The sequence below is a fragment of the Malus domestica genome, chromosome 13 (assembly GCF_042453785.1).
Source record: "Malus domestica chromosome 13, GDT2T_hap1".
In the NCBI taxonomy this organism is placed as follows: Eukaryota; Viridiplantae; Streptophyta; class Magnoliopsida; order Rosales; family Rosaceae; genus Malus; species Malus domestica.
Genome location: NC_091673.1, coordinates 9,617,699 through 9,644,991, shown reverse-complemented (window position 1 = coordinate 9,644,991; position 27,293 = coordinate 9,617,699). Strand labels below are relative to the sequence as shown.

General features: G+C 36.8%; 5 protein-coding genes across 6 annotated transcripts; 2 read left to right on the top strand and 3 right to left on the bottom strand.

The window, feature by feature from the left end:
• Positions 1-1,001: 1,001 nt before the first annotated feature.
• On the top strand, positions 1,002-3,306 carry LOC103452499 (mediator-associated protein 2-like). Of its 2 annotated transcripts, none has more exons than XM_008391996.4 (5): positions 1,002-1,122; positions 1,338-1,520; positions 1,823-1,898; positions 2,068-2,148; positions 2,658-3,306. In XM_008391996.4, the coding sequence occupies exons 2-5, from the start codon at positions 1,374-1,376 to the stop codon at positions 2,996-2,998; spliced, it is 645 nt and encodes a 214-aa protein (XP_008390218.1). In that variant the 5' UTR covers positions 1,002-1,122; positions 1,338-1,373; the 3' UTR covers positions 2,999-3,306. The 2 variants fall into 2 exon arrangements, with proteins under 2 accessions (XP_008390218.1, XP_008390217.1); XM_008391995.4 differs by having other exon boundaries at positions 1,031-1,156.
• A 1,818-nt stretch (positions 3,307-5,124) lies between these two features.
• LOC103452498 (sterol 14-demethylase-like) lies at positions 5,125-7,796 on the top strand. The gene is made up of 3 exons (XM_008391994.4): positions 5,125-5,263; positions 5,623-6,115; positions 6,650-7,796. The coding sequence occupies exons 2-3, from the start codon at positions 5,645-5,647 to the stop codon at positions 7,646-7,648; spliced, it is 1,470 nt and encodes a 489-aa protein (XP_008390216.1). The 5' UTR covers positions 5,125-5,263; positions 5,623-5,644; the 3' UTR covers positions 7,649-7,796.
• Positions 7,797-8,426: 630 nt separating this feature from the next.
• Positions 8,427-9,110, bottom strand: LOC114820462 (peptidyl-prolyl cis-trans isomerase FKBP19, chloroplastic-like). The gene is made up of 3 exons (XM_070810957.1): positions 8,837-9,110; positions 8,674-8,724; positions 8,427-8,514 (listed from the first exon to the last, which is right to left on the bottom strand). Exons 1-3 carry the CDS (start codon positions 8,996-8,998, stop codon positions 8,482-8,484), a joined length of 246 nt encoding a protein of 81 aa, XP_070667058.1. The 5' UTR covers positions 8,999-9,110; the 3' UTR covers positions 8,427-8,481.
• Positions 9,111-9,785: 675 nt separating this feature from the next.
• On the bottom strand, positions 9,786-13,013 carry LOC103452497 (uncharacterized). The gene is made up of 7 exons (XM_008391992.3): positions 12,615-13,013; positions 12,226-12,397; positions 11,991-12,040; positions 11,444-11,744; positions 10,871-11,059; positions 10,560-10,742; positions 9,786-10,379 (listed from the first exon to the last, which is right to left on the bottom strand). Exons 1-7 carry the CDS (start codon positions 12,797-12,799, stop codon positions 10,134-10,136), a joined length of 1,326 nt encoding a protein of 441 aa, XP_008390214.2. The 5' UTR covers positions 12,800-13,013; the 3' UTR covers positions 9,786-10,133.
• A 6,452-nt stretch (positions 13,014-19,465) lies between these two features.
• On the bottom strand, positions 19,466-22,337 carry LOC103452496 (probable beta-1,4-xylosyltransferase IRX10). Its single transcript, XM_029091855.2, has 4 exons — positions 22,039-22,337; positions 20,871-21,259; positions 20,396-20,637; positions 19,466-20,287 (listed from the first exon to the last, which is right to left on the bottom strand). Exons 1-4 carry the CDS (start codon positions 22,121-22,123, stop codon positions 19,774-19,776), a joined length of 1,230 nt encoding a protein of 409 aa, XP_028947688.2. The 5' UTR covers positions 22,124-22,337; the 3' UTR covers positions 19,466-19,773.
• Between the last annotated feature and the right edge of the window lie 4,956 nt (positions 22,338-27,293).

The window sequence follows — 27,293 nt, the reverse complement described above, 5'->3', positions numbered from 1 at the left end:
AGATAGGGAAGAGTGGACAGGTAGGGAAGGTTGGGGGGATAGGTGAGGAAGGTTACGGTTTTCTATTTGAAAATGGGGAATTAGGGTTAGAGTTTGGGTTCGAAAAGGATGGGAAGAAGTGGGGGATTGGGGTGGGGTGGGGTGGGTTGGGTTGGGGGGATGGGGAAGAGTTTGGTGGCTATCGAAGAGAAGAAGAAGGTTGGTGCAGGTGGAGGAAAGGGGAGGCCCGTACCCCTAGGCCATTTTAATTTTTTTTTATTCTTAATTTTTGTTTGAATATTTAATTATTATAAATATATTTAATTAATTTTTAATCCAGTTGGATTAGTGAGTGTGTCCTGTCTCTGGCCACGTCAGCATTTAACAGAGAAATTAACAGAAAAACTGACGGAGGTTTGACATTGTCACAAATTCTTAAGATGAGGTATGATATTGTCATTTAAAAAAAAAAAGAGGTATGAAAGTGTCGTTCAATCCATAGTTGATGTAGTTTTGTGTAATTTACCCAAAAATATATATCCTATGTCAAATGGGCAAACTCCATTCATGTGGGATGGAGTTTACAAAGCAAAATGTTAACATTCCAATAAAACTCCTCATACACTCCTCGAAAGAAAAAAGAGAAGAAGAATTGAGGGCATGTTTAGTATTATTCTTAGATCCAATTATTTGTTTTCGAAACTAATAAGTATTAAGTAATTTACCTATAATCATCATTATTTAAAATATAAAATTGGATTGAAGAATGATACCAAATAAACCTTGAACTTTGAGATAAATTGAACTTGTGAGAAGTACACACGATTTTTGTCGGGGTACCATGTCCTATTAATTTTAAATTAGTAAATGATAAATTGTTTTGGTGGTTAGGAACTTTATCTTCAACCCATTACGTCATGTTCAAACTCATTTTATTTTCTGCATAGATTAGTGCAAAATATCACTGATCAAAATAATAATAATAAAAAAAAATTATTGGATCGGGTTCAGGTTGAGTTGTCAATCCAAACTCAGCCCATTACAACCCACCCAAATTTGTTTGTATTTGTATTTCATCAAAACAGACATGGGGCGTAGGGCGGGTGACAAAGGAAGAAATAAACGCAGACCGCTGCATTAGAGGTTCTCCTGCTTTTCGTTACAATTTGTTACATAGGTACCCTTTAATCCAAAAAATTTCAATTTCCCCAAATCCCATACTTCTAGGTTTAAGCTTCTTCAATCCAAAAATTATAACTTGTCTTGGTGTTCGACGAAGTGTCTGAACTGGGATTCATTTGATTATTATTTATCTCTTTGGTTTTTTTTTGTTTAATTTTTTTTTTTTTTTTACGAAGGCGCTGCGTAAGTTTGTGAACTGAGGTGGGAGATAGATGGAGGCAGGAAGCTCGGGTAAAGTTGGTGAAGGCGAAGGCTACAAACCTCCACCAGAATTTTCCCAAGTTGCTAAAGAACCACTTGTGGATATCAATATGAACGGCTCCACAGAGCTTTGGCTCATTTCTTGGCCGAAAGATCAAGTACGTTGCTTTTCGGTTTCCGGGTTCTTTTCTAGTACTTTTATTCAAGACCCATGTTTTAATTTTCCCGTATAAAAAGCAATGCCGAAGTTGTAAGTACTTTTACCAACTAGTTATCAACCTGTTTGATGGTCCTGAACAACTGAAACCTTTCGTAGCTGTTAGGGATTGACTTCGATGGCCTCGTGGTCCTTACGATGGCAAGATAAATGATAGTTTCATTAGAATCAGTCATGTTGTTGTTTGTTAATGTGATCATTGCGGGTGATCGATTTTTATGGGTTATTTTATGCGGGGTGCAGAATCCAGATTTTTGCCAAGAAGTTTCGCTCAAGCTTGGCACTGATGGAGAGTTGGGCAGTTTTGTCGGCCCATCTGGTAATTATACATAAACTTTAGTGATAGAAGAGGCATGTTAGAGTTATTGAGACGCAGTTCTTTTATCCATCTAATTTCAATAGCCAAGGAACCTCATTTGGGTATGACTCTGCAATGCATATTTATTTTTTAATAACGAGTGCTGATATTATGTTTTTAATGTTGGTAGGCAAAGAATATGATTTGCAAAGTACAGCTCAAAAGCCAGATGCTACAGTTTTTGTATCTTCTGCGTCAGGCACAAAAGTTGGTACGTTTGAGACCCTTCATATTAAGAATCTACATGAGACATAATGGTCTGAGTTTTGGTTCTTATGCTTAACTTCAGTTTCTTAATGTTTAGAAATTGGGACGGATCCTTGGCTTTACAGTTCGATGTTCCGTCAAAATTTAACCAACTTGAATTTGTTGAGCTGGCTACTTTACATACATCATTCATGTCCCATTTGTTCCTAAAATCTTTACAGTTGGCTCGTATGCTAGCTGAATATGTTCGTGATTAGGTTCTGCATATATCTTGTTTTCTTAACCAGTACAGGTGATCAGTACCTTCCCTTTTTATGTAATCACATTAAGTTCTGTTGCTGTATGGTATTTTAGTCATGTTGGGTTGAGATGGCAAACAGTTTTCTTTGGTGACAATATCTTGATAAATTTTTTTGTTATCGTTACAATTGTTGCTGTTGTTCTGCTGTCTTTACTGCAATGGCCTTTGCTCTCCGTTACTATCATATATTGAATTTGTTTATTATTTGGCAGCTGGGAAGATTTCACGGAATGTTTCTCTTGTGTTTTACCCGGAGCCCAGTGAACTTGAAGAAAAACTAAAGTCCAAACAGTTGAAGAAAATTCAGCAGATATCAGCTGGAATGTCCCGTTCTCCCCATAGTTTTGCAACTCCTACACGAAGTTCTATGCCGACAATGTCACGGACAGTATGGGGGCTCCCAACCCCCACTCATAGCAGCAGACAAATAAGCTCCATATCTGGTGTTGGAGAGCCATCACAGCTTCGAAAGAAAAGGCGTGCACCTGAACCTACTAGGTCCATGAACCACTCCGGCCAAAATTCAGGACGGCGTAGTGGAGTCACCGACTGAGGACAAGGTGATATAGCAGTTAATTCCTCAGGACAAGGTCATTGAAGTAAATCAAGAAAATTGAAGATGAGAGAATTGACCTCCCCATCAGTAAGGTTTTATTTCTTCTAAGTAGATTGCGCGAAAAGGGGTCTTGGTGGAGGATGATGTATTCAGTACTCTGTGTTGTTCTCGGGTTTGGGCGGACACTTGAAGCAGTATTACAAAGTTTGCTTCAATTTTTGTGCTGCCCAGGCTTCTTGTTATATATAGTTTGTAGTTCAATCTCTATTTGATTCTTGAAGCCTAATTTCAAATTTCTTTATCAATTGGCACTCATGTAGCTAAGCTAGTGCATCTAAACCTGGTCAGAACTCAGAAGTGTAATCTGCATTTTTCACAAGATTGCAGTTCTGTTGCCGGCGACGTTATGCCTTGCTTGTTCTTGAGGCTGCAACAGAAGCAGGTGGTTTTTTTGGGTGCAATAGTCTTGGGCCTGTACCAGATTCAACAGGTGCCCATTAACCAGTTTAGTAGTGTGGAAATGTTGTGAGGTGGTTGTAATGCCGGGTGCTTCTATCTTAACCACTCTTCAAAAATGCTATTAGCACTTAAAAGAGTCATCATGCATTATTCCTGGTTTATTTTATTGATTGGAAAACGTTCGTTAAAAACTTTTTTGAATTGTCAGTAACAAAGTTGCACAAAATATCGACTACTATCCCAACTTTATATTTTTTTAATCAAATGTGGCAGTACTCGTTGTGTACCCAACAGGTAGACCCACCAGCATTGCCATCACCGCCACTACCACCTTCTTAACCTGTAATGAGGAAGGACATTTTACTATGATCGACTGATGTAATTCACAGTTTAGGGCAATTTCATGATTGAGTTTGTGAGTTGAGGGCCGATACTCAAATGTAGCAATGCAAGGTAAGAATATCCTTCACCCATGGACCATGGAGTATCCGTCCACTTGTTCCTGACAAGCTGATAGAAAACCCTCCGGGCTCGTCTAGCAATGCACACCCCTTGCCGCTTTGGTGTGCTTGCTTTTGTCGTTTTTCTTTTTTACCCAACTGGGTACCAGGCGGGTGATTAATGGAAAGGGATCCTGGATGGGTTCTGTTATTGGGAATCTTAAAGATTTTATGATCGTGATCGTTCATCGAACATTGTGCAGTTAGAAATTATTTTAAAATTTAAAATTAAATATAAATAGTAATTAACAAAAACTAACAGTACGATATACGATAAACGGTTACGATCATTGAATCTCTAGGATCTCAGGAAAAGAATCCGAAGAGGATCTTTTCAGTGATTAATTGATGTAAATCTCCCCCCCCACCAATTAAAATAATACACGTGTACGTCAAACCACCTTTTCATAGACCCACTGTTTTCCAGATCCAACGAGCGCAGCTTTACACTCGTACCGTTTTCGAACATGATGATTAACAAATGAATGAATAGGAGATTCTTACGGATACTTGGAAAATTCAGACCCCAAAAAAAAAAGGATATTTGAAAATAAATTCCAATTTCCAAACATACAAATAGAAAAGAGCTAATTATTTTATGAAAAATGTTACTTTGATACAAAAAAGGAATACTAATTACCTGTGGACATATTGAAAATGGAACATACAATTTCTATTTAAAACATTAAACCCTTTGTAAATAAGAGGGTTTGAATTCAATTTTCACTAAAAACAAATTTTAAATTATTATCGTCAGCTCATTTTCACACATTTTAGTATATATAATATTGTATATATTAAAAAACCATTAGACAATTAACGATTCAAATAACTCGTGTGTATAATTGTGTATGCCTCTTTTAACTATTTACATAATATGTGTGAAAACCGAAATTTAGAAGGCAATCAAATTACATTTGGACTAACTTTTCTTCTCGCCCAATATTGACCTGACATAAGAGCGAGTTGAACTGTTAAAAATTTTAATACTCTAAGTAGTGATGTAAGAAATTAAAACAACTTTCCACTAATTTTAACACAAACGAAAAGATAATTACACTAATTTTATTTGAATTATGAAAAAGAAAATTCAAACTCTAGAGAACAAAATATATTGTTTTGGCTAATTTGAGTGAATTAAAGAAAAATACTTATTTATTAAATAAAATATTTGAATATCCAGAGTTGTATATACACACGACTCAGGGCTTCGCTTACTCACACTGTGTCACTACCCGACTAGAGTTTTGGGTCTCTACTGTCCTTCTCCTCCCATCTTTTCTGCGCTCCAATCTGCAATCAGGTACGAAACCCTAATTCCTTCTTTCTTATCCCCAATCCTTCGCCTTTATCTTCTCTCATGCATTGTCCTTCTGCTTCAACTTTTCGTTAATCTGATGAAATTTTCACCAGATTCTAGTTCCCTTTTCACTCCTTGATTGTTTGATTGCCGAGAAAATCGAAGCTCCGATTCAATTTTCCTGCAGCCGGACGAAGCATTTGTATAAATTCGTTTATTTTGTGCTGAAAGTTAGATCTAATCGAAATCTACTGTTAAAAGTCGTGAAATTTTTGTTGGGTTTTCGTTAGAATTGGCGGTGAGTGGTATTGTTCATTGAAAGCTGCTAATTTTCTGTATTTGTGTGTGGATTTTTCTGCTAGGTCCCTGTAATTGGACCAAATTATGGTGACAATGGATATGGATAACAAGCTTTTCAGTGTGGGGCTGATGATTTTGGCCACTCTGGTGGTGGCCAAGCTGATCTCAGCGCTAATTATGTCTCGATCTGGAAAGCGTCTTCCTCCGGTGGTGCAGACGTGGCCTGTGCTCGGAGGACTGCTCCGATTCTTGAAAGGCCCCATTATCTTGCTTCGTGAAGAGTACCCGAAGCTCGGGAGTGTGTTCACATTGAATCTGCTTAACAAGAAGATCACTTTCTTGATTGGTCCTGAGGTTTCTGCCCACTTCTTCAAGGCCCCGGAGGCTGATCTTAGCCAGCAGGAGGTATACCAGTTCAATGTGCCCACTTTCGGCCCTGGAGTTGTGTTCGATGTGGATTACACGGTGAGGCAGGAGCAGTTCCGATTCTTCACGGAGGCTCTCAGGGTAAATAAACTTAAGGGATATGTGGATCAGATGGTTACTGAAGCAGAGGTAAGTGTTTCGGTTGAATATCATTATTTGATTTGGAATTTTGCTGGTTTTGTTGTTTATCTGATTGCTTCAGCCTTCAACTTGTTTAGTAATTTGTTTACATTTGCTTTAGAGAAGATCCTCTAGATTCATGAAAAAGTAGCAATATGAGATGTAATCTAAGGCTCACTTCTCTACCACTTGCCCCAGTTGTATCCCAGGACTTGCAAGTTTTGCAAGGAACATTAATTGGAATGAGGGTCCTTTAAACCAGACGTGTTTCGCCTTCCTGAACTATAAATTTTATTCTTGATACAAAAGTAGCAGTTTCGCAAGGAACATTGATTGGAATGAGGGTTCTTTAAATTCTTATACAAAATATGTATTGCAAAGGGCGTGGTTATATTTCTCTGAATCAGAACGAGAATAAATCACCCCAAAACCTCAATTAGATGCAAGGCACGACTGAAGATTTCATCATTTCATTTATTCTAGAAAACTAATACATAGGGTCTTCCATGATGTTAATTCTTGTCTTCCAATTTTACTGTGCAGGATTACTTTTCCAAGTGGGGAGACAGTGGCGAGGTGGACTTAAAGTATGAGCTTGAGCATCTGATTATCTTGACAGCCAGCAGATGCCTCTTGGGTCGTGAAGTTCGTGATAAGCTCTTTGATGATGTTTCAGCATTGTTCCATGACCTTGACAATGGAATGCTTCCAATCAGTGTCATCTTTCCATACCTGCCCATCCCAGCTCACCGTCGCCGTGACCAGGCACGCAAGAAGCTTTCAGATATTTTTGCAAGGATCATAAACTCCCGTAAGCGTGCTGCACAGTCTGAGAATGACATGTTGCAATGTTTCATTGACTCAAAGTACAAAAATGGCCGGCCAACAACTGAATCTGAGGTCACTGGCTTGCTCATTGCTGCTCTCTTTGCTGGGCAGCACACCAGTTCCATCACTTCCACTTGGACTGGGGCCTATCTCCTCCGTCACAAGGACTTCTTGTCTGCTGTGTCAGAGGAGCAGAAAAACCTAATGAAAAAGCACGGAAAGAAGGTTGATCATGATATATTGGCAGAGATGGATGTCCTGTATCGTTGCATCAAGGAAGCTCTCAGATTGCACCCTCCACTGATCATGCTGCTGCGAAGCTCGCATAGTGATTTCAGTGTACAAACCCGCGAGGGCAAAGAGTATGATGTCCCGAAAGGGCACATAGTTGCCACATCACCATATTTTGCCAACCGGCTTCCTCATATTTATAAGGAGCCAGACACGTACGATCCTGATAGATTTGCTGTGGGTAGAGAAGAAGACAAATCTGCAGGGGCATTCTCGTATATCTCGTTTGGAGGTGGCAGGCATGGATGCCTTGGTGAGCCATTTGCATACCTACAGATAAAGGCTATATGGAGCCACCTGCTGAGAAATTTTGAACTGGAGCTGGTATCACCGTTTCCCGAGATTGATTGGAATGCCATGGTTGTGGGTGTGAAAGGAAAGGTGATGGTGCGGTACAAGCGAAGGGAGCTTTCTGTTGAATAAAGGCAAGGACTTTTTGAATGTTCAGCAGGTTTGAATTATTTGCTCTTAAGATGTTTTCGGTCCTTGTATGTGTTGATTTTCTTCTCGTTTTGCAGTTAACTGTTGATGATTTGCACTTCTATCAGATTATGGATCTTGTTTAGTGTCATTAATTTATGCTGACGATCATAGCTTTTAATAATAGAAACTTTAACGAAAAGCTCCCGGTACTAGTCACTTTAACGAAAAATCATATTTTTACACTAAAAAGTCAATCCTGGTACTAATCACTTTACCTTTTATTTTGTCCTTATCGTTAAAACTCAAAGTTTTCAAGCCTTTTTCATTAGTTTTTCTTTTAATATAACTTTTATTTCAATTATCGGGCTACCTGCAGTCGTTCATTGTTCTCTTCTCAGAAAAAAAAAGAAAAAAAAAAAAAAAAGGTTCAGGTACAGAAGTAATTAGTGCACAAGGATTTGATGGTGTTTGTTGTTATAAATTTGCTACCTCATCTAATCGATATTCTGGCATCCGGAATAAGATTCTCTACGACAAGTAAGCCGCATTCTTTCGCCAGCCAACCGATTTCCTATTGAGCTCATCAGTTCGGTATGATCTTGATGAGCTCAATATCGAACAGAAGAGTCTTGTCTATCAACCCTTGGTTCCGCAGCACGAAATCCAATGCTCGTTGTCCCTGTAACACGTTACACATCGACATTGCACCTTGTAAGGAGAAGCAGAAATGGATTACATGAATCGCCAGAACGACAAAAGATTTACCGAAAATGTTGTCGGCCTTGGGGCACTCTTGTTGTAGTCATTCTCAGGATATCCCAATTCTGGGGGCACTACGATCCTGTGGTGTACCCATCCCAATCAACCTGAAATCCATCCAACGATCATAACCTGCAACAATGACTCAACAAAACACGTAGGGGGATACGACAGACAAATTTATCTAGCAAAATTGGCTCAATCCCAAACAACCCTATCAACATGTGAAAGCTTGAAAGCGTGCACTCGGAGAATGAGTGGCTTACCACAACGGTCTCTCCTACCTTCGGTTTGGGGCCATCTCCTACTCGCAAGTCCTGCATTTCTTCTTAGATAAATCATTCGATGAAATAACTAAATCAAACTTTGGAGAGCTTGAAACTTCATAAAAACAAGGAGGCTAAAATTTTGTGTGTTCCAATGGTTAACCTTGTACTGAAGACCTGATTCAGTTTCTGTATAGTCCGGATAACTCATTTTCGACTTGCCATAGTCCTTCCCCCGAAGTGCTGGCACTAAAAGTAGTTCCAAAACAATCACAATGCAACAAAAGAATGTGAGGGAAAAACGCGGTGCATCTCTTGTGCCCATCTCTCACATCGAGTGACACACTTGTCTGTCTCTCACATCACATGATATGTCACATGAGGAGAGTATGAACAACAAAATAAAATATACAAACGGTAAAATCTAGTACACAAATGTACATGACTACGACTAATGAGCAGGGTTATTGAAGGATGGCGATTTTGGGACTTCCTATTTTTAACCATCTGCACTCCAAACTTGAATAATCTACGATGTTTCGGCACTCACAGAGGATTGCAGGAGGCTAAAACAGGAGATCGGACGGCGGTCGTGGTGGAGATCGGACGGCTGAGATTGAAGACATGGTAGATGTGGTGCTACTTGACAAGGGAGAGAAAAGGGTGGACTACTGGAGTCTGAGCCGTGAAGTGGTGATTGGGGAACCACTGAACCAGGGAATGTGTTTGGCGGGAAGATGACGGCCTCAACTTGTCTGGCCCAACCCCTCTATTTTACCATTCCTTTCCTTATTCTTTTCTTATTAACATGAGCTCGATATCAAATTATTATGACTCGCTTATTGTATGAGCTAACCTCAATTCTCTAGTACTATTTAATTTTATTTCGAATGTGTAACGAATAAAACAAACATTTACCAAGTTATAATACCAGATGGTCAGATCAATGTGCTTGTACTAAGTTCGAATTTTCTTTCCGTCAATTGAATAATATTGTCAGTAAAATTAACAGTCTAGAACAACACGAGGGCATTTTCTTTCCATGAAAAAACATGAAAATCCATAAACTTTCCATCAGTAGTATGAAGGTAACTTAAAATTCGGCCGTCGGATTCAAGAATTTTGAGCTTCATGATTCAATTTGCGAGCTGAAATGGAAAATCTTGCAGAGAATAACATTGAGCATCATCTACTTGACGGCCCATAATTCTCAAATCCAAATGAAACGTACATTTCTGAAGGTAACTGGCTACTAGCTTCACCTTCATAGAGTGGGGGAAGGAAAGAAAACAATGCCAAACATAAGTGCAACAGCAAATTGTAATATCCCACTCAACCTGTTGCTGGAAAGAACTCGTCAAACGTAATCAACGTCTTACAAAGCACCAGGCTAAATTTACAGGACGACAACCCCCACCAGCTTTATTCAACTCACACAAATAGTTCCGACATCTTACATCTTACAGACTAACCAATTTAAGAGAGTTGGCCTTCTCTTGCAGGGTGTCTAGCAGGCTGTCGAAACTCTTCTTGAAAGAATCCACTCCCTCAAGTTCGAGTTGATTCCCAACGTAGCTCCAGTCGATTCCTAACTTCTCCAGTGCACTGTAAATGCCTTCAGCTTCGGATACATTGGAATCAATTGTCCTTGAAACTGTGCCATGGTCGACAAATGCTTGAAGAGCTTGGTCTGGCATGGTTGAAACCTGCAAAAGGAAAGTCGGCATTAAACATTAAGCAATATGAATCAACAAATCAACATTGACAGAGTAAATATTCCAATTATGAAGTCTATTTAAGCAAGTAATGTATCATCACAGATGTAAAATCATAGTAATAATAACCATCAAGCATCAGAGATCAGGTTGGACAATGGGATGGCTCACCGTGTCGGGGCCTATGAGAGGAGCAACATATAAAGTATCGGGGTAGGCAGGATTCTTGACGCTGGTTGAGGCCCAAAGCAGCCTCTGCTTCTTAGCACCTTTTTTCACCAAAGCCTCCCATCTAGGGCCAGAGAATTTCTTTTGGTAGAGTTGGTATGCCAAAGCAGCTTGAGCTACTGCAGCCTGACATAGTTAACTCATCACGTTAGCAAATCTCACATTCAAGGTTTATGTTCGTGATTAAAAAAAAGAGAGTTGAACATCTGATTTTGATTAAAAAAAAGAGAGTTGAACATCTGATTTTGATATACCTTTCCTCGAAGGTCAAGGGCCTCTGGATTTCCAATCTTTTCAAGCAACTTGTCAATGAGGGTGTCCACCCTACTGACAAAGAAGGAAGCAACACTTGTGACTCTGGAGAGGTCGCTTAGTCCAGAAGCCTCAAGGCCGTCCAAGTAAGCATCAATCACCTCCTCATATCTACTGAGCGAGAATATAAGCTGTGCACAGACATTAAGAGAAAGTATGAGTTAACACTTCTACAATTAGGGAATTGCAATTCTATTATATACTAAATAGTTCGGTCGAATGAGAGATGATGCCACAGCCCCAAAAACTTCTTCTCATTAAAAAGGCCTAACAAGAACAATGATCACTCTGAACTCAAGAACTTATGACAACTATAGCACATAGTGTAGATTTCATCTACGCTGTCAAAATAATCACCTATGAAAAGCCCAACCATACCACCACACAAACTTAAAATTCCATTCAGATGCACTTTCGTACGACTTTGTTGGCCATCTATTCTTGGTGAAGCAAAGATTCAAAATTTCACCCCATAAAGAGGAAAAAAATAATTAGTATAGTAGAATTGAACTTACAGTCACATTGACACTTATGCCATTTGCTATAACTTCCTTAATTGAAGGAACGCATGGAGCAGTGGCAGGAATTTTTATGTAGACATTAGGACGGGCAACTACTTTATGAAGCCATTTTGCAGCATCCACAGTCCCTTGGGTGTCATCAGCAAGTCGGGGAGAAACTTCAACAGAAACGTAGCCATCACCAGCATCTGTTTGATCATAGATAGCCTCAAAAAGTTTGCAAGCATCTTGAATGTCCTTCACCACAAGTTCCCAATATGCACTTTCAATGTCTTTTCCTGACTGTACAAGTTCCCTGCAAATTCCATTAGAATATGTTATTGACATATGAACACTGTGTAGCAAGGGGTATGCCGGTTAAAAAATTTAAACTCAGAAAGAGGGACAACAAATCCAACTTTCCCATCCCAGATGCCAAGAGCTTACAACCAGAAACTCAACAGAGTTCCACACGCAATCATTCCAGATATACATGCGATTCAAATAAAAAATACCGCAACCACAGCCCCTTCTGACCAACCAAGATAATCATTGAAAATACCTGAATTGGTCATTGTAAGCATTTGAAGTTGAGATTGCTTTCTGGAAAATCTGCAATCCCGCATTATATAGAGCTAGTTAGATCGGATTGCACATAAAACACGAAAACTGAAAAAGGCATGGTAAAATAAACGATATTCAACGAACATATTGACAGTTTCACTTCCAACCCATTTCTCATTTGATCTTAAACCAATAAGCAAAGTTCAAAAAACATAAGATAAATGAGTAATTACCGCTGGGTTACTGGTTACACCTCGAACCCCGCTTGCGATAAGCGGAAGCAGATCCGTCACAGGCCGGCAGAGGTTATCATACCACGGACTCTGTCCCTCCTTCTCATACAGATCATGGAGATAAGTTCTCTTCACCGGATTTCCATTCCCATCACTCTGAGAACACCTCACCCTGCAAAAGAAGCAAACTTCCGTCAACCCAAATGAGCAAACCTTTTCCATTTGCAATCAAATCAGCAACCCAGAATACTAAATTACACAACTTTCAAGTTTCATCAGAAAAAAAAACGAAATCAAGCAAAAGAAACAAAGCTCGAATCCAGCTTCTGATCCAAAAAAAAAAAAATCAAACAAAGATAATATGCAATCGGAAAAAGGGGAAGACTTACACCAGAGAGCCCCGGAGAGAGGGCTTGGTTCGTACGGAGAGCTTGGAGGAGAGTTTGGAGTTGAAGGTGGCGGCGGGGGTGGCGAGGAGGCGGACCAAACACTTGGGCTGCGGCGTTCTGGGGCTGAAGGTGGAGGACAAGGAGGAAGCGGGGGTGGGATTGGAGAGCTTGGAAATGGAAGCCATTGCTGGATCACAGAGAAGGTGGGGGAGAGGGGGGGGGGGGGGGGTTGGTGAAGACGCGAAGACTGATTGATTACTGAAGGAAGGGGCTTTTACATTTATTTACGATACCAACGATGAAATTTTTTTTCTTTTTCTTTTTTTGGGGTTAAATATTTTTGGATGATTTTCGGCAGACTCGAAACGGTAGGTTGAAGACAAGCACTCAATCGCGCCGATGGAACAGTTGGTAGGGACTTGCCGCTCACTTTGCAGGTGCCAACGCTTACTCAATCATGACGTCATTTTTCTATTTTCAAATATTTTTAAAGAAAATTTATCTCTAGACAAAAATGATTAAAACTCGAAATTGTTAGGTCGTGAATAAAATTGAAGAATGAATACAGAACCATTGTTTGAAAAAAAATAAAAAAGCATTCAAAAGGATTGTACGAAATTATTGTAACAGTTGTAGTGAATTATTATTAATACTTTTTATTTTCCAACAATTATTATTAGTACTCTAAAAAAATTCATCGTGTTCATTATACTTTTATAAAATTATAACGGAAGAAATACATAATATTTTAACCACGAGCTAGTGGCCCAATAGTAAAAGAGGAATTGCAAGGCTTTCTCCAAATTAAAAACTGGAGGTCTTGAGTTCGAAATTCGCTACAAGTGTGGAAGCTAGACTTATAGCCAAGAGAGGCTGAAATGGAATGTTTCCTTAATTTGAAGAGTGATGCATGGTTTACATATGATGCACGGTTTACATGAATAACGTATGTTACATGGTTTGCAATTTGCATTTGGATACTATATTGATGTTGTTGAAGAATGTGGTCCAATCTTATAAGAGAAAATAGGTCACGAAGTTTGGCACACATTTAATTTTGGATCATATAAATATTAACTTTTATGATCTAAATTCAATTTACTAAAAATACCACTTGAAATGCGAGAAGTTTAATTATAAGAGTAATGATATTCATACAATCTTTTTATACAATACCATATTAGGTGGCATTTGATGTGGATAACCACATCATTTGAAAAATTTGCAAAACCCAATGAAAGAAAGGAGAAAGACTTCTTGTATACCACAATCATCATTTAATTAACTAGTTTTTTTAATTATTAGTTTATTAAATAATGAACTAAATTTAAAAATCTGATTACTTCAAATGATGTGGCTGTTCACATCAAATGTCACATAAGATGTTATGAAAATGTGGTACAAAAACATGGTGTGAATAGTATTATTGCACAATTTTTTAATATTCAAACCTTGAAAAGTGAATTGGATTTGGTCAAAACTCACAAGGAAAGATTTGAGCATAAAATGTCGAGTATAAAAGCAAATAATTGCAACCAATTCAATTAAAAGTTTTTTTTTTATTATTATTTTTTATTTTTTTATAGATACATGGAAGTAGGATTCTCTTCCTTCCCTCTCACTTTCCTCTTTGTTTTTTCTCTTTTTTTTCTATAAAAAGTCAATACAAGATATTGACGTGATTTAATCGTGACCGATCAAATATGAGATAACTGAAGGAGAGAATAATTTAAAAGAAAAAGAATCAAACTCTAAATACGTGATCAACCATGTACATGTTGCGTGCAAGTATATAACTGTACAAGTAGAAGAAGAAGAAGCAGCCAATTTTGCATCATATTCTGCAACCTTTAATATATATCAGCACTTGTGAATCCATATGTCATTATTCAACTGTTAGCTTGTGATTGTGAGCTGAAAAATTCAAATGAGGGCTCTCCAGAATTTAGAACCCCACTAATATTTGACAAGCAGTTAAAACTGAAGCTGGACTTTCAGGTATATATGACCATCCAATCCATAATAATTGTATACAAGCTAACTTAGGTACATTAATTGCTAATAGACGTAACATATATCCAAGCTAGAGGTCAATTTTGCAGCAATTCAATCAAAAACCGGTCCGCGCAAGTGGCTATATATCACAGTGATGGAAAACAGTGTTGTTGTTGCATCACGGTATGAGTTCGAACCTCGTCAACTTTGTAATCTAACCTTTAATCTAATAAATTTATTATTTGACAAAGAAATAAAAAACCAGTTGGCCCTCGCATGTTTATTGAAATTTTTTTCTAACACACGACTTCTAGAATTTAAATATTTCGATTTTTTTAATAAGTAATATCTTTTGTAATAATTAAAAAATAAAAAATATACCAAAATGATTTTTTTTTTCTTCTGCTTTGCTACTACAATATTTACTTTTCTCAGATTTTAGTACATTATTATTCTAATGGCAACTTGGGGAGAGAGATTACGTTTATAAACAGATACATACCTGGTTTAAAATATTGTCACACGCACAATAGAAGCCATGTGGTAGGTAAAATAGAACTTTGAAGGTTGGACATAATTATATTTTAATTACAATTAGTCGTAGGGCCAAAATAAATGAGGAAATGGCTTTAAATTGCTTTAAATTGACTTCTCGAATTATATTAATTTATCAAATATTTTACTTTAATTAGTTGCTTGACCCCATCAAATCCCCGACTTTTAGGATAGCTCAAGGGCTGAACTTCTTTGTTATGGTTTGCAAGTTCAACACCTAGCACTGCAATATTTATTTGAAATACTGTCATTTTAGTTTTTATATATTTAATTTTTTAAACAAACGAGATTGTTTACCATAAAAGGAAAGGGTGAACTTAGTCTTATAATAAACTAGCAATAATGTGGTTCAAATTCGCTTTTGTCAATAATCAAATATAAGACCTCTCAGTTCCAGTAACGAAGAATACAACTGAACTGTAGTACTAAATTATTTGTCTCAGCATCTTTATGCGTAAGTAAGTCTTGATCTCTGATGACACTTGAATAAGAGGATTATTAAAAATAAGTTTTTGTGTCATGAATCAAAAGAAGGACCGATTTGTCAAATAAAATTGTAGATTTTGAGAGACTTTCCATTGAGATTTTTGAGGGTAGAACCCTATTTGACAATGTTTTGAGTCTCACTACTATATTTTCACTTATTTTTTTAGTTTTTGACTTAAATACTCTACTAAATATACATTTACTGCTCAATAAACAGTAAAACTGCTTCCAAATTCCTTAAAAAGTTCAACTTAACGCATAGGAAAAATATTTTGCGAGCGGGCTCAACGCACACAAAACAAGGCGGACTTAGCTAACGCAAAACGAGACGAACCATGACATGCAAAACAAGGTAGGCTCGTCTCACAGAAAATTGGGCAGGCTTCTGGCATGCAAAACGAGGTGAGCTCCGAAAAACGAGATCGGATACGACGCCCAAATCAAGGTGTGTAGGGAAAACAAGATTGGCTCCGTGCAAGCCAAAACGATGCAGGTCGGGCTCTATGCACGAAAAAATATATTTTGAAGAACATGAATACGATAGTTTGTTGTAATGGTAAGAGAAATAAAAGAAAAATTAACAAAAAGGTACAAAAATGATTGAAATTCCTTGACTTTCTGGCACCCCGGAATTTGAATTTTTTTTGTTAATTTTTCTTTTATTTGTCTTACCACTACAACAAATTACCATATTCATGTTCTTCAAAATATACTTTTTCGTGCAAAATCTATTATAATTCATAGTTAAACACTTGTAATCAACGATTTAAAACATAAATTTAAAGATATTTGAACCTTTTTTCTTGTTGTTAATTTTTGTTTCATCTACATCTGAAATACATATTAATAGAATTATCTTTGTCAACCCAAATTGGAGGAAAGACTATTTAACAAAACAAAATTTTGCTATTTTTTTTTTGTTTAGGCCTCACCTACATGTGATTTTCACATTTATAACTTGAAAAAAAAATTAAAAATATACACTAAATATACATTTTAACATCTCTATATTTTTCACTTATTTGATTACTTTTGACCTTAAATATTCTACTAAATATACATTTGTTGCTCAATAAATCATAAATCATAAATCCGCTTCCAAATACATTTTATAAAGATTTTTTTAATGCTCACGGAAAATATTTCGAGAAAATAAAAAATTTGCATTTTTTACAAAAAAACGTGGATTAACACTCACAGTTTTCAGTCGGTTTTGCAAACTTGTACATAATCACCATTTAATCTTTTTATTTTCACCTTCGTCTCATTGTAAAGTTTTGAAAATTAAGGTGAGACTTTCTGTTGAGATTCTTGAGTGTAGAACCTCATTTGACAATATTCCAGGCCTCACTACTATATTTTTCACTTATTTTTTTAGTTTTCGGCTTAAATATTCTACTAAGTATACATTTGTTGCTCAATAAACCGTAAAACTGCTTCCAATTTCCTTAAAAATTTTAAGTTAATGCTCAAGAAAAATATTTTGCGAAAATAACAAATTTGCATTTTTGTCAAGAAACACATGTGTTAGGTGGGCTTGGTGCATGCAAAACAGGACGGACTCAGCTCATGTAGAACGATGTGAACCATGGCACGCAAAACAAGGCGAGCTCAGCTTACAAAAGGGGCGAGCTTCTGCAACGCAAAACGAGGCGAGCTCCGCGCACCGAAAATGAGATGGGATACGGTGCACAAATTGAGGTGGGCATTGAAAATGAGGCTGGCTTTGTGCACGTCAAAACGATACAGGCTCCGTGGACGCAAAAAGAGCAGGCATCTGGCACGAAAAATGATGCGAACACCTCACATGCATAACGAAACGGGCTCTGCGCAAGCAGAAGGAGGTGAACTCTCGGGTGCTTAGAAAACGAGTTGGGCTCCATGCATGGAAAAATATATTTTGAAGAACATGAATACGATAGTTTGTTGTCGTGGTAAGAGAAATAAAGGAAAAATTAACAAAAAGGTACAAAAATTATTCAAATTTCGCGTGACTTTCTGGTACCTCGGAATTTGAATCATTTTTGTTAATTTTTCTTTTATTTGTCTTATCACTACAACTAACTATTATATTCATGTTCTTCAAAATATATTTTCCCGTGTAAAATCTATTATAATTTATATTTAAACACATGTAATCATAGATTTAAAACCTAAATTTAAAGATATTTAAACCTTTTTTCTTTTTGGTAATTTTTCTTTTATCTACATCTGAACTACATATTAATAGATCCGTCTTTGTCCACCCAAATAGGGGGAAAGACTATTTAACAAACAAAATTTTGCTATTTTTTTGTTTAAGCCTCACCTACAGGTGATTTTAACTTTTAATTTAATATATATATGTGTGTGTGTGTGTGTGTGTGTGTGCGTGTGTGTGTGTGTATACACACATTTTAACATCTCTATATTTTTCACTTATTTTATTACTTTTGGCCTTAAATATTCTACTAAATATACATTTGTTGCTCAATAAATTGTAAATCCGCTTCCAAATACATTATAAATATTTCTTTAATGCTCATGAAAAATATTTCGAGAAAATTAAAAATTTGCATTTTTTACAAAAAAAAAAAAAAAAAACATGTATTAACACTCACGATTTTCAATCGGTTTTGCAAACTTGTACATAATCACCGTTCAATCCTTTTATTTTCACCTTCGCCTCACTATCAAGTTTTGAAAATTAAGGTGAAACTTCCCGTTGAGATTCTTTGAGTGTAGAACCCCGTTTGACAATGTTATGGGTCTCACTACTATATTTTTCACTTATTTTTTTAGTTTTCAGCTTAAATATTCTACTAAATATACATTTGTTGCTCAATAAACCGTAAAACTGTTTCCAAATTTCTTAAAAAAGTTTAAGTTAATGCTCATGAAAAATATTTTACGAAAATAACAAATTTGTATTTTTGTCCACAAACATAGGTGTTTAGCGAGCTCGGCGCACGCAAAACAGGCCAGACTCAACTCACTCAAAACGAGGAGAACCATGGCACGTAAAACAAGACGAGCTTGGCTTACAAAAAAGGTGTCAGTTTTTGCAACGTAAAACGAGGCATGCTTTGTGCACCGAAAACGAGGCGGGATATAATGCACAAATCGAGGTTGGCACGGAAAACGAGGCTGACTCTGTACACATCAAAACGACGCAGGCTCTCGTAGTAGACGCAAAAAAGATGGACTTCTGGCATGCAAAACGATGCGAACACATGACATGTAGAATGAGGCAAACTCTTGGGTGCTTAGAAAACGAGTTTGGGCTCTTTGCACGGAAAAATATATTTTGAAGAACATGAATAAGATAGTTTGTGGTAGTGGTAAGAGAAATAAAAGAAAAATTAACAAAAATATACACTAAGTATGCCTTTTAACATCTCTATATTTTCACTTATTTATTACTTATGGGCTTAAATATTCTACTAAATATACACTTGTTGCTCAGTAAACTGTAAATTCGCATCCAAATACATTATAAAGATTTCCTTAACACTCACGGAAAATATTTCGAGAAAATAAAAAATTTGCATTTTTTTACAAAAAAAACGTGGATTAAACTAGATTGTTTATCATAAGAGGGAGGGAGTGGACTTAGACTCACAATAGATTAGCAATAATGTGATTCAAATTCACCTTTGGCAAGAATCAAATCTAATACATCTCACTTACAGTGAAGAGGAATATCACTGGACTATAATACTAAGTGGCTCGTTTCAGCATTTTTACGCGTAAGTAACCTCTTGATCTCTGCTGACACTCGAATAAGAAGATTATTAAAAATAAGTTTTCGTGTGATGAATCAACAGAAGGACCGATTTGTCAACTAAAGTTGTAGATTTTGAGTAGAGCAGCACAAAAGCATATCCATAGAGAATCTGCTTAATGCCAGCAGCACAGCACCTATACAAAATTCATTTAACAAGAAACTAGTTTACATTTTTTAGCAGCACATTCTCAATCTGTTACAGTGGAACTGGACAAAACACAGGACAAAAGGCACAAAGCAATCCGATGCATCAGCAACTCAACTATATTCGCGTTGCGAAAGGATCTGCTCAATGCCAATACCAGTACAAAATTCAACTGCATTCCGGAAGGGAGAAGAAGAATGGTAGCACTTCCATTACCAAGGTTTCAGGTCTCCCACTGGACCTGCTGTCCAGTTCAAAACCTTTTCATCAGCCTTCATGTAAACACTTTGATCATGGGGCAGTTTGCGTGCCAGCCCGTTTAGTATCTGATGGAATGCATCCCCTGGTTGCTCAGGTTGTGGGAACATCATTGCCCATTTCATCGAAGGATTCGCGAGCAATCTTTGTTTCCTTAGGACTACTTCCGGTGGAATAGAAGTGAGGATTGTGTCCAGGTCAGGGACATCTTCCTCAGCTACAAAAACGCCGATTTCTTCCCATGGGATAGCATCAGCAAAGGGTAGAACAATGTCGTCGGCTATAATAACAGGGATGCAGCCAAATACCACTGCTTCAACTAGCCTTGGACTCCAAGGGGCCCAACCAAGAGGACATAAACAGAATATAGATCGTTGCATGTCTTCGTAATATGTAGTTGGATGGTCCGTGGAGATGTCAAAGAGTGGATTGTTCTTGAAATTTTCCCAAACAGCTGCCCTTGCACCTCTGTTAATCAATTAAAAGGGTTAATAAGACGGACGTAAGTCTCAAGTCTAACTTGACATGAAAACATGTTTCATAATTTCAAATGGATAAAACACTTTCCAGACATACCTTGCATAGTAACCACCTTCAGGGTCATTATTAATGTCATAAAATAGACCGCGGAAGTAGACAAAGATGGACCGGGGAGTTTGTTTGGGAATCAGGTGTGCCTGCATCTTCTGTGGTGGAGCATATGGAGGAATTGTGATTGAACCGTCCTTCAAGCATACGTGGTTCCGTTGTCCAAACGTCTGAACCAAGGTGGCACGCTGGAGTAATGGAAGAATCCCCCGTTCAATGGCTTTCTCTTCCTATAGAATGCCAACATATTTAGACCACATATTAGTGACGGCTCGTACAAGTAGCATTCTGTTACTTCTGCAAATAATGATCTGAATGCAATGGATGAATCTTTTATTGAGGTTCTGTTGACCGAACTACAAATTCATACAAACTTAAACTTATCATGTTCCAACACAAATTACTTTCTTCAATGGTTTACCCGCAAGAAATCATGGTTAGATACGAATTTGAAGGGTCTTACCTGGTAATGAAAGCAGGCTCCAAAGTCATGGGGAACTACAAAGAAGTGATTAGCTCCTTCTGTTCGATTCCAATAAGGCCAGTTTGTAGAAATGAGCTGTATTGCACTTCTCATCATCCGCGGTGACTTGAAGGGCAATGGCAAGCCAGTGGGGGTAAGGTCACAAGTAGGGTAGATAGGAGTATAAAACCAATCTGCTTCCTCCGGATTAAGGGTTCTAACCGGGCTGGATAAGAGGAACCGATGCATGTAGATCTCAGCAGCGAACATATGGTTGAGACATCTCGGGTCTTTCTGAAGGATTTTCTTGTTGTATTTGCTAGGCAGCTCATACACATAAACCTTCAACCTTCCAACTGGATTATCCTCCAAGACATCACCAGCGCTTCCTGCATCATTCTTCCATTAAGTCAATCGGAAACAATAACAGAAAAAGGTATCAAACAGAAACAGAATAAAATATACTTATGGAACATAAATTTAAAGCCATTCTCAAGAATCCTTTTTCTTACAGCTCATCTTTCCAAGAACCTAACTGGGTTCTGCTCTTTTCCAATTTCCATGCATAAATTGTTAATCTTTGATGTAATAACAATCACATTATTAGTCTTTATACAAGTTACAGTATGAAACCTGTATAAAATTCAATTGCAACTCCTAATCAACTTGGGCCTACCCACATTTCCTAGCACATTTTTATCCCCTATGCACCGTCTTTGAATTTCCCATCCCGCAGTTTAGATTAATTTAAAGTACAATTTAGTCGAATAAGTAAATCCATTAAGAGAAATGGCAAAATTACTGAACGGACTTGGCCTATCAGACAAAGCAAAACTGCAGAATCACTCAGTTTCTACACTTATTATGAACTGTGACTAAGGTCGGTCGTACCCAGTGCACAAGGCTCCCGCTTTACGCAGGGTCTGGGAGAGGTGAATGTCGGCTAGCCTTACCCCCATTTTATGGAGAGGCTGCTCCCAAGTCTCGAACCCGAGACCTACCGCTCATGGGCGAAGGCACTTGCCATCGCACCAAGTAGAAAAAAACGAAAAGGCATTTCGTCAAGCCATGAGAGCCTAGAACAACCAATGACACCTTCTACGTGCAAATGTAGCAAAAAGAGAGCAGCTTTGCAGCTAATTCGAAGTAAACAACGAGAAAAACATACCCGAAATCCGCTCCGTTCGTACATTCTGATCAGCTCCGATTCCACAAGCCAAACCACAAACAACAAGAACGGCAAAAACCCACATTTGAGTTCTCCTTTTTTTACCCAACTGAAAGCTCAAAGTCAAGACTGAACCTTTAACCCCCAATTCGACCGGAAATCGAAATGGGTTTTCGTGTCGAAGATGCTGCAATGCAGTGTATATGAAGAGCACATGATGGGTGGGAAGTCGTGTGGTAGTAGTTGGGGAGCTTTCTTAGAGTCTAGGTTAATTGAATAAGAAATGGCGGGTAAGCATTGATAGGGAAATGCAGGGAGGAATTGCTTGAAGAAACAGTGAAGATATTGACATACATTTTCTGAATTTGCAGCAAACAAGATGTTCAAATCCATGTGGTTAGTGAAAGCTGTATTTTTTTTGCCGATTTGATGGCAAGTCCATTTCACAAGCAATAACGCGCCAAAGCTCTGCTATTTTATATTGTCTAATACTATCTATTTATTTAACCAAAAAAAAAAAACATGTATTTATTAAGAGAAGATTCTTTGTCAACCAAAAACGCAGAAAAATACGATTATAACCCACTATAGATTGCAAGTCTCCGTGCTCTCCCTTTACACGAATTTTACTTAGCTGATTGCTCGAGGCGTGACAATAATATTATGAAGGAAATCAAACCGTAACTTTAAGATTATAAAACTAAACTTTATAATGTAAAATATATCGTTATAAAAAAAAAAAAAAAAGGGACTTCATCCAAATGATAATTGAATAGCATGAAAGAAATAACACTAACTCCACATAAAAGATATTTTATACCCACAAAATTTGTCTTAAAAAATTCTACTTGGAAATAAGAGCTCAAATCTACAATATTTGAACTTTGTTGTTGATTTTACGTTCTTAAGTTCTATTTCTATATGTTCTGCATCAACAGTGGATTCTGGCTTTTATTAATAATTCCACGTTAGTAATTATTTAAAATGAATTTTTTTTAATGTCTAATAGGTTTTGGGAAGCATGATGCGTTTAAGAAATACTACAGATGAATTCTCAGTTCAAAAAAGTAGAATATGAGAATTACGAGAAGGAGATGACAAAATCATGGCTGTTTTAAGTTAACTTTTGATAATTTGAAATCACCATCCTTGAAACAATATATGTTTTGCATATTGCTCAATATTCTTTAAAGATTTTGAGATTGAAAAGGATAGCTCGATCCAACTCTGGATGGCTGAAGGATTGCTCCAATTTTCAAATACTTTAGAATTGGAGGATATGGGTAATGAATGTTCTATTTGGAAACTCTTTTTTTTTTTTTTTTTTTTAAGATGTTACAAAGGATATGGATATAGCATTATTACCAAATGCAAGATATGCACGATCTTATGTGCAGAACTAGTGTCACAATCCGATATAGGAGATAACCTTTCCTTTCAACACAAGGCACAAACACCTACAATCCACATGGAATTTCATCAGAAAGAAATGTTGGGAAAGTACGCTCGCTATTTACAAACGGTGAAGGGCTTACCTTCTTGTATCGAGCTTTAAGGCTTTACGGGTGTTGAATTTGTACAAGGCTAGGAATTACCAAGCTCAAATGGCGAGTTGAAACACTCGAGTAAATAAAATTCTATTAATTTAAAACGAAGAAATACTACAAAATTGTCAAAAAGGTTACAAAATTTGAAGAAAATACAACTTGACTAATTAACCTGTTATTCTATGAGTTGCAAAACATCCTATTATAAAGAAAACTAAAGCAAACTTAATCTCTAAAGGGTAAGAAATCATAAACTTAACTGACAAAAAATCTTAATCTTTGACCCACAAGAAAACCCAATAAAAAAAACAATAATATTAAAACTAATTTTCCAACAGAGGTATCTACTATCTAGACGTTTCAGAAACAAAGATCAAAGCACTCCCCAGGTCTGTTGGCAAACCTACAGACTTGAAGAATGTGTGATACACGCAACCTTAATTAAAACGTTTCGAAAACGAATTATATAATTTGATCAGCTTGAGTCATGTTTATTTTGATGAGTATATGGAAGTTCCATTTGGGATGAGACGATTGACTCATGTGTGGGAAAATTACCTTCCTTTAATCTGGATAGGCGGAGGAGTCATAGAATTCACGAGCTGTGTGGCTTAAACCAATTGAAATGTCAACTAATTATTAGGTCGTTGGAATATGTGATAGACAAAGAAATCAAATATGTACGTATGTATGTATGTATGTATATCTGGCTATAATGGTGCTAAATTAGCATTATGGGAACCTGAGGAAGTTCCAGTGCTTGGCCATTTACGATCATCTCAGACATGTTGTGTTTCAGGATATATATGCCTAAGCTTAATTGTGTGGGAGCTGAGTTTTATGGCTATAACCATGTTAACAATGAGGGCGGCTTTGGCTTCGACCGTTCCAGCATTGAAAAAACTTAAAGATTATTGATTGCCGAGCTCTAAGTAGTTGCGGAGTTTCCATGCATGCCTCGAAGAGTTGAACTGAGAAATGCTCCCACTCATGATTTTCCATCTCTGAGCCAGAAGTTGATGTTATGTTCTATCAATGACTGAAGGGCCTCACTTGTCTGCCAGTAGGGCTACTGGAAAGAAAGAAAGGAAAAAAAAAAAAAAAAAAAAAAACAAACCCTAATCTTCGGTAACTGATCATTAGTTGTTGTGAAATGCTGAGAGATCTAGGGTTACCAGATGGGCTAGGGCTAGAAGCAGTTGCGTTTTCACGTTTGTTTGTTTGGCAATATCAAAGACATTCTAGTGTCATGGACCAGCAACTTTAGCTGCTTAATTAATTTGAGTGTTTTAACGAAACACTCTTGGTACTGTTTACTTTTAACGAAAATGATATTTGTACTCTAAAAAGTCACTCGTGATACTATTCACTTACAACATTTTTTTGTCATTTTGATTAAAACTCAAAGTTTTCAAACATTTTTCATTAGTTTTCTTTAATTTAAACACGTTGTTTTCACAATGTTTTCGGAATAACACTACGTAAGACAGATATTTTCATCTTTCACTCCTTAAATCTCACATTAATAGTTTGATTAGTAGTACAACTAATGCAACCGAAGGTCATTCTGTAAATGTTATCATTTTCCTTGCAATGGAAAACCAAGGCAAACATTAATTACAAATTATTTACGCATTTTGTGTCATGTTAACATATGGTAAATTCTTTGACCAACTTAGCAAAGGGATGTGTAATCCTCTGTCAAATTTCTTACCAACAAGACTATACCAGACTTATAATCTGAACCGTCCAACAAAATTTAATGGCTTTAAACTTTGCACGTCAGATTAATTTCATTGACTCAAATTAAAAGTCTTGTATGGTATTGTTGAGAGAAAATCATGTTCCAATCTATAAGGGATAGTTTTTTCAAAGTGCAGTATTCAAGCCAATACTCTATGTGCTATACAATAAATAAAAGAACACAATAAGTAAAAGAACACGAAACAATATATCTTATTTTTTGCACTTGTATAACATATATAAAACAACACTCGCCAATTGAAAAAGTCTCTCACAAGAATGGAAATAGTATGAGTTGCTTTAAAAAGAAATTGGCACAGAAACAGCTTTTCCTGAAAGGTAGTGTTGAAAAGGCCAAAATTTTCAATTAAAGTTTGTTAACCAAATGAAATGAACGGACCAACCAGGCCCTTATCATGACAATGAGAAGTCATACAGTTATGTTAGTTGGCCTAACTCGGAAATAAAGCCCAATCATAATAATATTCTTCTGGTTTTCTAATATTAAAGATAAAATAACGGGCAAACCGTAACGGATGTTGGTCAACAGACACAAAACAAGAAACAATGGAGAGTTGCAAAACATTTTAAAAGTTGAAAGGTGTTAGCCACTTAGTACTACGATTTAGTGGTATTCCTCTTCATTTGTAAGTGAGAGGTCTTAGGTTCAAATTTTGCTAAAGGGGAATTTGAACTATATTATTACTAGTCCATTGTGAGGCTAAGCCCACCCCTCCCCTAGTGTGGATAATATCAATTGTTCAAAATAAAAAGTGTTTATATCACAAATGGTCCATGAGATTGATCAAATTCATCATTTTGGTCATTCACTTTCAATATCAATCAATGTCGTCTCTAACATTCACTACCCCACGTTAATTTGGTACTTCTGTTAAGATTCCGTCAACTATTCAGTTAGTTTGTATGTGAGACCCACAAATCCAATGAAATGGTGACATGTGGATTACACAAAATAAGGGTATTTATTGCAAATGGTCCCTGATATTGATCCAATTCTTCGTTTTGATCATTGAGTTTCAAAAATCAATAAATTTGGTCCCTGATTTTCACTACCGTACATCAATGTAGTCCTTCCATTAAAATTTCATCACTATTTTTCGTTCGTGTGTTTATGTGGTCCCACCAATTCAATCATATGACTTCACGTGGATTAACTAGAAGAAACTATTTTCTTTTAAGAGTGAACCAACAGACTAGTATTTTGCGTTGACATTTTTCTAACATCCCACAACCCCAATTGGAAAAAATTCAATCTAAATTCGATAAAATCGAATCCAAATTCAATTCAAATTTGATAGGACTATAACCGACTAGAGAGAATGATGAGTGAGTTTAGGAGGCCAAGTACTTTTTTTTATAGTTAATCCATGTGGCGCTATATGATTGGATTAGTGGGACAAAAAATATTGATGAAACTTTAACGGAATGATTAAATTGATGTGCGGTATTAAAAGTCAGGGACTAAATTTATCAATTTTTGAAACTCAAGGACCAAAATGAGGAGTTAGATCAATTCAGGAATCATTTGCGATAAAAACTCTTATTTTGTGCAATCCACGTGTCACAATTCCATTGGATTTGTGGGTCCCACATACAAACTAATAGAATAGTTGATGGAAAGACCAAATTGATATGGTGTAGTGACTGTCAGAGACAACATTGGTTAATGAAAGTAAGAGACCAAAATGATGAGTTTGATCAATCTTGGGAACCATTTAAGATAAAAACTCAAAAAAAAAAAAAAAATTGTTGAAAGGTGTTGTAACACTAGCAAGTGACCATTTACTACCATGGCAGAAAGGTGTTCAAACTCCGTTCATAACTAATCCAACATTTTCGCTCGACTCCAAAAAAATAAAAAATAAAAAATTGAATTCGACGGAAGCTCACGAGTCGGTCAAATTTGAAAGTCGGCATGCAGACAAGCTGCTCGGCCATCTATTG